Raw genomic sequence first — 12019 nt, 5'->3', positions numbered from 1 at the left:
CTAAAAATACATGATAAAAACAACTTTTCTTAGAAGATCATTATCTTATCATGATAAGTTTGTCTAAAAATACATTCTAAAAAGTCTAGAAAAGTCAATATAAGGTTTAAGAAAATTCTTTCTTTGTGAGGAAATTCTTATCTTATCGGTTTAAAACCTAATCATTCTAAAACCCAAGAAAATAAGGTTTTTCATTTGAAATTTCAGTAAAATCCTAATGGATAATATCAAACTTGATGTGATACCCATTAATTGATTTTTTTTCAAAGTATAATGATAATGCAATTTTAATTTCTTATAAAATATGAATGGAAATTTTAGAAATTTGGTCGTATGCACACAAAATTAAACATATTTTTTTTGTATTTTTAAAATGAATAATGTTTTTAGAAATTTTTGAAATTTCAGCGAAAAGCAAGTATTTTTAATATCGAATAGGTATCTTACAGTTAAGTCTCCTGATATTAAATGAAATGATTGAAAAAATATGTGAGAGACTCATAAATATTTTTAAAATGATTCTTGATTTTTTAAAAGAATTTTTGAAAATTTATTTTGGACTTGTTTGACAAAAAACTCATTGTCCCTTTAAATGAAGTTGCCAAAATAAGCCTAAAGGTGTGTTTGCCAAACACGTCCTTGAGCCAAAAAAACCTTTATCAAAATACTTGCCAAACAAACAAGACCTAACTTAATTAACATGAAGCCAGACTGATCGGGTTGGCCTGAAATTATTGGTTTGACCGTGAACCAAATCTAAAATTTTGGTTTAACTAAAAATCAAACCCAAAACAAAGTAAATATCCAGAAACATATTCAACTCAAATAAAACATGAAAAAAATAAAATTCCTTGATAAAAACATATCAAACACACACGAAATGAAGAACATGATGAATGTTCTTCGTGAACCTAGAAAACGTAACTCTCATCATCGACTAGATACAACAAAACAAGAGCCACAAAAGGATTATAAATCATACAAGGATCAATAATCTAATACTTATTACCTTCTATTATCACTAAAATATTACAATTTGGTCAAAAAAAGTGTCAATTTGAAACTGAAACCTAAGATTAAAACCATGAACAATACGTTACTGAGGCAAAAAAAACCTAGATTACTAGTTAAAGGAGTCATGAAAAGTGGTTAGTGCCAAGAAATAAACTAAAACTAGTCCAATTTATGTAACCAAGGCAATGTTCCAAATATCTTCAATTTGACCTTAAATTGACCCCCAAACTTTGATTTTCTTGTAATTTTATCCTCGATTTCACCCAATTGAGTTTGGAGAAATTAAATTTGGTCCTCTAAAATTCTAGTCTTCTTAATTAAGCCCAAATTAAGCTTCTAAACTTAAATTTTCACCAATTAAGTTCCTATAAAATTAATTTGACTCATTAGAGATCCAATTAAGTCATTGCACTTAATTAAATATTTTAATTTGATGCAAATTAATTCTTACACTTAATCAAAAATTTAATTAGGCTTATGATTAAATCAAACTGATCAATTAAAGGTTTAATCAAGCCCTCACACACTTGCAAATTAATTTTTATGCAGATTTGTTTATTGATCATTTAATTTGACTTTAAATCTGTAACGTCCTTTAGTCTTAGATATAATGAGATATAATTGAGCTTCCAATTTCGTTAAAAATCCCAGCTTAATTTCTTCATGCATTTAAAACCCTTTTCGACCTATTTATGCCTTTAAAGTAGCAAAATATGGGTAAGAAACTAAGAAATTAACTAGATATCATAAATTTTTCCTAGCCTCAATCTATTTGTTTATACAAGATGAATGCCAAAACCACCAGGTTAGGTTAGGCTTGCTAGGCCAACTAGACCGGAAGATGAAGTTTTTTTTATATATATAATTATTGTTTTAAAATTTTATCCTTCTTGAATCTTTATTAATATTTCTTGTTAAAATGCTTTGCAATTTTTATCATTTAACCACCGCAATGGTTGTCTTTGACCTTGCACTCTATCTTCGAGTTAAAGACAAAATCACGCGCGGCCCAACTGATGAAATAAATTTTCGTTACTTTGGTTTTGTCCCCATGCCAACAGATGGTGGGTTCCAAGAGTCAGCTGTCCTCATAATGATCCTCGGCGCCAGACGTAACTGTACGGCCAATAGAAAATGCTAAATAGTTATTTCGAATTGATTTTATAGAGAATAATCTGGAATTAGAAAGATATTCGATATGCTTTTAGGATCAACAATTGAAAAATGGAATAAATTTAGTTAAATCGTGCAAGAGACGCAAATGCTTCTTGAAAGGCTTTTTCCCCCCGATTGGTGAAGTTTCTTTAATTCTCATGTTAAATGCCCGATAATTTAGCAACGAGAGATGTTTTAGTTACAAATCACTGATTATGAAAGGACATTTCACTTCTTTTCTAGTTTAACGTAGTTGTCCCGTCAGCTTGCGCGTACCTTAATTAATTCTACGGGTCCTAAAGTTAACGACCATGTAAGCCTCCAGTGACCATCATATGAGTAACCACAAGGCTCGAACCTGAGACTACAAAGAAAGCAAACCTCTTGATCCCAAATTCTTACTACTAGAACACCATCTAGATGGTTGGACATTTGACTTCTTCATTACACGAACAAACAACAATGGCATGGCTGTAAGAACATGACTATTTATTGTCTATGAGAATTATCTTATTTTCATTAATTAATGGTTTCCATTTTTTCATGTATATTGTTTTTGTTTTTTCGTATTTTGATTAATTGATATTATTATTATTATAAAGTTTCACATGTTACGAAGAACCAGGATGAATGTATGTGATGTGTATGTGTATACTCACACATGACGTGTAGAGATGCCACAGGCTACCCATGTCCATTAACCAACTCGTATGTGCTTGTCATAAATAGATCAATACAGAATTTAAATGGATCATTAATGGGTTGACCCAAAAATACCCTAAAATTAATTCGATTAGGTAGGGTTGGGTAAGGGCTACCTACTGGAATCATGTAAAGATATGCACAATAAAATGATTACAAAATAAATACATTTTAGTCCCTGAAACTTTGAGATTTTTATTTTAGTATCTGATTTTATTTTTCTTGCAAATTAGTCTTTCTTATCCTTAAATTTTTTTAATTAAAATTTAATCTCTGGTTGCTTTCTGAAAAACATTCCTGGAAGTCAAATTGTAACACTGATCAGAATCAGTTAAATAATTTAAATGGATAAATAAAGGAGGGTAAGGGTCATTAGTGAGTTTAGATGGAAATAATCCAAATCTATCTTCAAGCTCATTATCACTCTCCTTCTCTCCTTCTAACTTTTCCTTGAAACCTTAATTTCCTGAGTTTTCTACCACTAACTCCTTTTTTTGGTTCTTGTCCTCTCCTCTCCCCTATCTGATTGCGGCTCTTTAGATCCTGAACCCAACCTATGTTTATACAGGGAACAAGAAAGAAAAATACACAAAACCCTTAGCACAAACACAACTATGAGGATCAGTCTAACAAATCTTCATTATTTAACTTATTTCCAAATTGCATTTTATTCCTTCTTCCTTTTTGAAAATTCTTTTATATGTGTGTGTGTGTGTGTGGAATAATTAAAAGAGTAGGAGAATATATAAAAATGTGTAGAAGTTAGGTAAAATATATTATTTTTTTATTTGAATATTTTATCTTAGATGTGGACCCTATCATAAAACTATGAAATGAATTGTAAAAAGAATTAAACACACAAATCGTTCACATGAACGGGGAAGTCGACGAGTAACGTTTGGGAATGCTTTTTAAAAACGCTTCAAAAAAATTTAAAATTTTTTTTTTGTTTTGAAGTAATATGTTTTTGATATTTTCAAATCATTTTGATGTGCTGATCTTAAAAATAATTTTTAAAAAATAAAAAAATATTATTAATATATTTTTTTAAATGAAAAATATTTTAAAAAATAATCACAACCATCCTCTGAAGAATCCTTTAAAAGGATTATTACACGAGGTACCAACCGCGGCAAAGGAGGGGCAGACAGGCAGAGAAAACAGAGCCTCATTAATTCTTTCGAAAGCGTTTCATCATAAAGAAACATAGATTCTTCTTTGAAGGTTTGATCATAAAGAAATCTATATTTAATCTTTGCGTTGATTTGTACTATTCACCCATTCACTAGTTTCATCAAGTACTTACATCGCTTTGGGTATATTAAAAAGTAACAATACTGTTAATAGTTTGACGGTTAAAGATGATGGAGAGGAGATGGAGGGGGTAAAATTACAAGTTTTATGAGAAGACTAACTCACCCTCGCTGCATCATCACCAGTCGAATAAACTAAAAATTATATTCAAATATTATAAGTATATTTTATATATATATAAAAATTTTAATAACTTGGGTTATAATCCTGATTAATTAAATAAGTTAGTTTTATTTGAATCATATTGAAAAAAAATATAATAAAAAATAAATATTTATTCTATATAAAATATAAAAAAATATAGATGAATCATACTAATCTCTTAAAAAATTAAACACGTTCAATTTAATTAAAAAATAATTGCTATTTAAAAGAAACTAAAAAAACCAAAGCTAAATAACATAAAAGATGTATTAATTAAAGCATAAATTTAAAAATTATTTTAAAAAACATGTATAATAAAAGGAATTAATAAAAAATGAAGATTTAGAAGAAAAAAAAGAACCAAAATGAGAGGGGAAAAAACACTATCAACTTGGATTAAAAAGTGAAATTGAAAATAAAAAATCATAAGAATAAGGATCAAATTGAAAACACTAATACATGATAAAAAAATTAAACACGTAAAATTTTACAACATGTTTTTTTACTAAAAAAAATCATAAATATTAATCGAAAAACTTATGCACCTATCTAATTAAATAAATTACAAATCATTGTGTAAACAAAAGAAAAAAAAAGTCATTAAAGATAAATAAAAACATAATTGAAAAAATTAAGAGACAAATATAGATCAAGATATTTAATATCACAACATGGGTCATTTACTTGCTTTTATTTATTAAATTTGTTTATTAAAATCCATTTGTAATAGAAAAATCGACACACACATAAAACTTATTGAATAAGATAAAAGAAAAAAAAAATATTGTGCAAGGTGGTACACACTAAAAATATTATAAAAAAACATATTTAATTTATACAAAATATATGAAAAAATTATATATGAATTATACTAACCTTCTAAAAACAATATTTTACCCACAAGCTTTAGTTTTGTTAACTAGATCGGTGGCTCATAAGACACTGCAATCTAGACTAGATTTTTTTTAACCCGAAAAATAGAGGAGATGATCATGTTTTCAACGAAGTGAGAGAAACTCAATAATCAAGTTACCTATAAGATTTTTACCAAAAAAACCTTATTTTTCAACCATAAAATACTCTTAGAACACTAAGAAACCGACCTATCGACCCATTAAACCCATAAAACAGTCCAAACCACTAAATCAAGTAGAAAGAAATATTGCATCCTTGATCCAGATCTGGTTTTATATGCTATATTGAAGCTTAAAACAACCACATAAAACTCTCATCACCTAATAGAACTCGTTGACACCAATTTAAACTTGTTTGGTGATCGAAATTGTCACTAATAAAGATTTTTTTCTCTTTGCTAGAATCCAGCAACTTCTCTCTCTCATTCCATGAAAATGAAAATGAAAAAAAATAAAGTTTGGTATCAAAATATGTTTTTTAAAAATTAAAGGGATCGGTCACCTTATAGGAAAAAAGTTAGGGGACTTAAATATACATTACAATCAAATTTGAAAGCACTATCTATGTTATCTGTATTTTTCACTTCAACCTCCTGTCTTTCAATTCAACCCTCAATCCTAAAAAAATATGTATTTGAATGCTAATTTTGGCTAAAAGTACATAATTGTGTAAAGAAAAAATTTAAAAATCAAATTGAGATTAAAAAAAAAATCATTATTCCAATTAACAATAATTAATGAAAAGTGAATAATAATTTTATGGACATAAAAAAACGCTACAAGGTTTTGTTAATTACCAACGAACCAATATATAATCATCAATATATAATCATTGATGTATTTCAGTTTGACCGAGAAAAAAAAAAGTAGTAGAAAAACTTTTTACCTTAAATAAGAACCCTCATTTCACTTGTTCAGAGGTGATTTTTCCCAATGAATCCAGAATTCCAACAAATGAAGGAAAAGGAAAACCATCCATCCAAATCAATACATATAAAAAAACCAAATTCATGGTTTCTGTAAGACAAGTACAATACTGCTAAAATCTTGACAGGTCACAGAGAAGAAAAAACTTGCCACCCTTACCACACTACCGAAACGATCACCACTTTCCAAAGAAAGCCACAGAATCAATTAAGAACATGGAGTGGTAAAGTCTTATAGTACACAATTCACTAGAAAAATGATCAAATCAACACGAGCAAGCAGATAATTTCTTCATCTCACTAATCTCCAGATCAGTCCCTGACATGCCATCAATCTTAGAACCTCTAAGCGTTATGGCATCAGCAGCATGGGGATTTCCATTGCCACATTCCAATGACTTCTTACAAATCACACCGTAAATTTCTTCTAGCAGCCTAAAAAATGCACCGTCCACATTGTCACCACTAAGGGCTGATGTCTCAGAAAAAAATAGGCCTTGCTCCTCTGCAAATTCCACCGCGTCTTCTGTTGGAACTGCCCTGAGGTCCACAAGATCAGCCTTGTTTCCAATCAGCATGATCACAATTGAGTTGTCAGAATGGGCTCGGAGCTCCTCCACCCACCTAGCCACATGATCAAACGTTGGTCTCTTGGTAGTGTCGTAGACTAACATAGCCCCTAATGCCCCTCTATAGTATGCGCTTGTCACTGCCCGGTACCTGCAGAATTTATTTTTTTTTAAATTTCTTTCAATAAATTGGATTTGATATATCAGAGTTTTACTGCAACTTCGGAATACGTAGTGACGGTAGCATCGGCATTTCAATGCTATTCACGAGCCAATATGGAATGGATCCAAATATTGCATTCAAGGCACACATTTCCACAATTATTATATATAGTAATTCTAAGAACATTTCTTTGATCAGTATGTTTTTCTTAAGAAAAAGGATCATCTCGTTTGTAGCAATTGAAAAATTCTGAACATCAATTATAATTTTTATCTTCTGATAAGCAGGCAAGTAGCTATACACTATAGTTTTAAAACAATTACATGTATATTCTAGTCGGGCCGAAAGGGTCAAGCAAAAAGGTACGTGTTTGATGTGGGTATGAGAAAAGAGCGAGAGAGAGAGAGGACCCCAACCTTTCTTGGCCAGCAGTATCCCAGATCTGAGCCTTGATGACCTTGTCTTTAATGATGACAGTCCTAGTCTGGAACTCGACACCGATGGTAGACTTTGAATCAAAGCAGAATTCATTCTTGGTAAACCTGGAAAGAATTTGCGTCTTGCCTACTGCAGAGTCACCGATCACCACCACCTTAAACACATAATCGATTTTCTCTTGCACATTCTCTTGGTGGTTCTGATCAATCTCAGTATCAACACCATTCATCTCTTGGTTCATTTTTTATCACCCCTCAAACAAACTTGGGGCAAGGAAAAAGAATGGGACTTTATCTTGATCCTTGTTGCTCAGCTGCTATGTGAAATATAATATGAAACTCTTGAAACTTTGTTCTTGGTCTTGGGACTCTAGTCCTGGTGGTGAATGGTGTAAGTAAAGGAAAGAGATCGAAAAAGAGGACCAGACAAGACCGATGTTTTCAAGGGTTCGTAATCCCTCACTAATGTAGTGAAAGGAGGAGCTGTGAAATATGGTCCGGTCTTTGTCTCTCTTCTAATTCTTTGTAGCTGTATGCGCACCATGCATTATTTATTCATATAACACGCCAGATAAATTATTTAGCATTAGCCATTGTAGACTTATTAATTACTGCCTCTCTAAATCTTTTTTTTTTTTTAACAGTAACAGGATACATCTGACAACACACCATGGTGATTTTTTCTGAGACATGTTAGTCCACATGTTCAATACAATACAAACTTAACTAGATGACATGAGATTTTTGGCCTCTAAAATCACTCAAAAACCAGATTACGTCTAGTATTTTTAAATTATAATAGTTTATTAAATATTTTTTTGGCATGAGTTGGTTAAAAAAAGAAAGCTCTATAATTACAGCATGACCACAGGCTCTAAATCAACACAGACAGATGAGAGTGTGAGTTGGGATTAGTGAATGTAATTATTTGTCCAGGCAGCTTATATGGTCTAATTTCCTGGCACAATCTCGGGATTGAGCTTCGGCTTTTGTTTATTTTAATTTGAGGCTCTCTGGAAAAGTGAGAACAATAATGGAGTACTGGTTCAAGCACGGTGGCTAGTGTATCACAACTTGGATTTTGCAGTCATTCATACATACATACATACATACATGTACATCGGAATGGAAAGATGGGCTGGAAACCACCACTCGATGCTGCAATTTAATATGTCAAAGCTTACGGAACTTAAGTCCCATTGAATGATATCTTCTTTCAATTAAATGCGCGCCTCCTAACTAAAATTCATGTACAGTAAGGTAGACGACAGATAGTCTAAACGATGTACACGTATTTTTTCTTTTCCCAAATGTCAGAAAACTCCCAAATCATCATTCATTTATGGACACTCAATCTCCCCATTGACGTTACCCCGGTGACATTAAAAAAAAAAAAATACTATGTTTGTTTACAGGTTTTACTATATATATAGTAAAACCTGAACTGTTTGTTTTTTTAAGAAAATATTTTTTAATTTGATATAAGAAAGGTCTCATGCGTTATTGTTATATAATAAAATAAAAAATAATTTCATTAAAAAATTATTAAATCTAGTAAGGTGAATGACTTTGATTGTAGGTTTGATAAATTAATATGGATTTATTTATATTTTTTAATTGAATATTTTTAATTTTAATTTTATTATTTAATATTGGGTTACTTGATAATCGTGTATTATTTTTTATTTTAATTTGTTTTATTATCTACATAATTATCATATGATTCAAATAATAAATTTAACTAATTAAAAATAAATCCATTTAACTGCACAGGGATCAAACTTTATTTGTCGGCAGAGAAGGAAAACATACATACTTAAAAATAATAAAAATAAAATCGTAAATAACATCAAAAGACGGATACGAAAATAAATTCAATGAGCTAAAACATAATTTTTTTTAATTGATCGAAAAAATAATAATAGACCCTTTTTTTTTTTTGAAATACCTATAAAATTAATTTGAAGCTTTTTTGTTCCACATGGGGGATCGATGTCCCGCCAGCTCGCATGTCTCTCATGCATCCATAAAAAAGGACGTGACGTTCCTAGTTTTATTACAGTGACCCCATAAATGCACAGGAAACTTCGAATAAAGCTTGCTTGATCGCAGTAAAATCGAAATGAGCTCCTAATTGTTTTGCACCGACAGAATTTTTGGGGACAGTGACATTCCTAAGAACGGGGTAACCCCGCAACACATTTCAAGGAAACTAAAGTACTGCTGTGATGTCTGTACCTGAATGCCCAGACTGGACATTCATGGGGGAAACTAGCCAGCTGCTAGTCGTTTGTGCTCAATTAGTTTTTTTGACCGAACTTGTAAGCTTTTTATATAGTCTAATGAAACTAGTCACTTGACCCCTTTCTTTGTAATTTAGTATTTAATCTAACAATTATTTTTCTTTCTATAAATGCCAGTTGTAATTAAACAATATGCATGTAATTAAGTAACATTATGATTCGTGAATTTTTCTCATTTTCTAAATAAGAATAAAAATTAATTAGCACGTAAATGGAATCGTGAAAGATGAAAGAGATGGACGGGTTTAACAATTCACTCCTATTCTGGTTCGTAAGGTGCGAGACATAAGTTTTCTTCTTTTCTTTTCTCTTTCGAAAATCTGGACGATCTTTCAATTCAATTTCAAAAAAGATTCACGGCCCAGAGGAAACATTTATTTTCCTGGTAAAACTAAACATTTGGTTTTTAATGATGAAATGAACTAACCCAACATCATTATGCTGCAAAAAGCAAACAGCTAATCATAAACAAGAACATTTTTAACACTTGAAAAGGTCAAAAAGCAGGAATGGGGCCATCAGCAATCGGGGCCAGGAACACTGCACTCTGATCTTGGCTTCGCACGTAAGTAACGATTGTTCTTCAACTTGAATCAAATCGCCTTGCGTTGGAATATATCTTAATGGGCCAGGGGATCTCTTACCGGAGATTTGAAGTACAATCAGACTGTCATGACGGGCCAGGTTCTTGTAGGCCTACATCCCGGTACAAATTTGTCATTTTATAATATATATGGGCCATGAAAAATATCTTGTCCATTTGTAGACCCAACGACAGAAAAAAGGTTGTAGGCTCGCAGCTGTTTTTCGTTCATGTTGCACTGTGTTCTGGGTGCACACTGTTTTTGCATCAAAATAAACCTTTAGGGGAAATTAATGAGGTGAAGCCCACTAAGGTTGGTAACATTTATATGAAACAAGCTTGATCCACCGAACCAGGCTGGTGATGCTGGGTGTCCTAAACATTCACCTTGTGAGTCCATGAATTAATCGATCTCTAATTCAATCCCAATTATTATTATTATTATTATTATTATTATTATTATATTTTGCTCAAGGAAGAGAAATGGAACACACAATTTGTGGCTTTAGCTTTACTAGTGGCATAAATCTTATCGTCATCCCTCGTCCTAAAACCAAATCGGAGGCATCCCCAGAAGCACTATTCAAATTTTCCACTCTCGCCATGGATACGATCTCAAGTTCCATTTCAACCCTCAAAGGCCCTGCCTTTCTGTCAACACTTCCTGAATTGCAACATTTAAGGACTCCTCACGTATCTCATCAACTCCCTCCTAATCTTACAACTAAACCCACCTCTTCAATCTCTAACAGAACCCCATCCAAGACTAAAACCTTATCTTTTAAGAATCTTAACCTTCCACTCTTTTCTAACATCTCTCAAAGCTCATCTCACAACTCATCTCCACATAGCCACAGAAACCCTGTCAGTGGCTATGCCGCCGCACTTGTAGACATAGCTCGATGCAAGAGTTCCCTTGACATAGTCCAAAATGATGTGCAGAAATTATTGAAGCTGCTTCAAAATGAGCAAATCCAAGCTGTTTTGGGTAGCCCGTTTGTGGGTGACAAAGAGAAGGGACAGGTAGTGAAGGAAGTGGCAAAGAGAGGTAAATTCAATAGATATTTGGTAGGTTTGGTGAAGATGTTGATTGATAGAAATAAGGTGATGATCGTGAGTGATGTTTTGATGGAGTTTGAGAGTATATGTGATGAGTTGAGTGGGACAAGAGTGGTTTTGGTTCCGTCTCCTAAAAAGATGGAGGAAGATCAGTTGTTTTGGATTGCCAAGACTGTGCAGAATCTTACCGGGGCTATGAATGTTAAGGTAAAAAATTTCTTTGATGAGAAGTTCCCAGCATTTGTTGCTTAAGTTCAATCTGATGTAAAAGATTGCACATTTTTTTTATTGTAAATTAGTTATGGTCGATCCTTGTGACAAGTGGATATATCTGAACTGGATAAAGCTCAGTTCCTTTGACATCCATCTTGTCACTTGCAATAGCTCGTGCTACCCAGCAACTATTGCTAAAGCCTGCGATGTTGAAATGTGTACTCTCGTGAGCTTGACAGATTAAACTAAAACATCAACCTTGGATTATATTTCGGGCCCGTATTGATTTGCCTAAAGTCATTGCTGATTTTTGTTTTTATTCTCTTGGATAATGGGATAAGCCACTGATGGTTGAAGAGCTCCACTTAATTAGTTACCTGATGATCGAAGAATATAGAAATGCCATAAATAGCTGTAATTGTTGTCTATTCTTTATATAATAATCCTTCAATCATGATTACTTTGTCCTCTTTTTGGTGAATTATGTTTATGCTTTAGACTGACCTTCATATCTTGATAGTTT

The 12019-nt window shown here is 32.0% G+C and overlaps 2 protein-coding genes across 2 annotated transcripts; one reads left to right on the top strand and one right to left on the bottom strand.

Moving 5' to 3' along the window:
* Positions 1-6198: 6198 nt before the first annotated feature.
* On the bottom strand, positions 6199-7870 carry LOC7486792 (ras-related protein RABA3). Its single transcript, XM_002320178.4, has 2 exons — positions 7318-7870; positions 6199-6889 (listed from the first exon to the last, which is right to left on the bottom strand). Exons 1-2 carry the CDS (start codon positions 7578-7580, stop codon positions 6436-6438), a joined length of 717 nt encoding a protein of 238 aa, XP_002320214.4. The 5' UTR covers positions 7581-7870; the 3' UTR covers positions 6199-6435.
* A 2822-nt stretch (positions 7871-10692) lies between these two features.
* LOC7486791 (ATP synthase subunit delta, chloroplastic) lies at positions 10693-11763 on the top strand. Its single transcript, XM_002320849.4, has one exon. The coding sequence runs from the start codon at positions 10708-10710 to the stop codon at positions 11533-11535; it is 828 nt and encodes a 275-aa protein (XP_002320885.4). The 5' UTR covers positions 10693-10707; the 3' UTR covers positions 11536-11763.
* The last annotated feature ends 256 nt before the right edge of the window (positions 11764-12019 follow it).

Source organism: Populus trichocarpa, chromosome 14 (assembly GCF_000002775.5).
Source record: "Populus trichocarpa isolate Nisqually-1 chromosome 14, P.trichocarpa_v4.1, whole genome shotgun sequence".
In the NCBI taxonomy this organism is placed as follows: domain Eukaryota; kingdom Viridiplantae; phylum Streptophyta; class Magnoliopsida; order Malpighiales; family Salicaceae; genus Populus; species Populus trichocarpa.
This window is presented reverse-complemented; position numbering and strand designations above follow the sequence as displayed.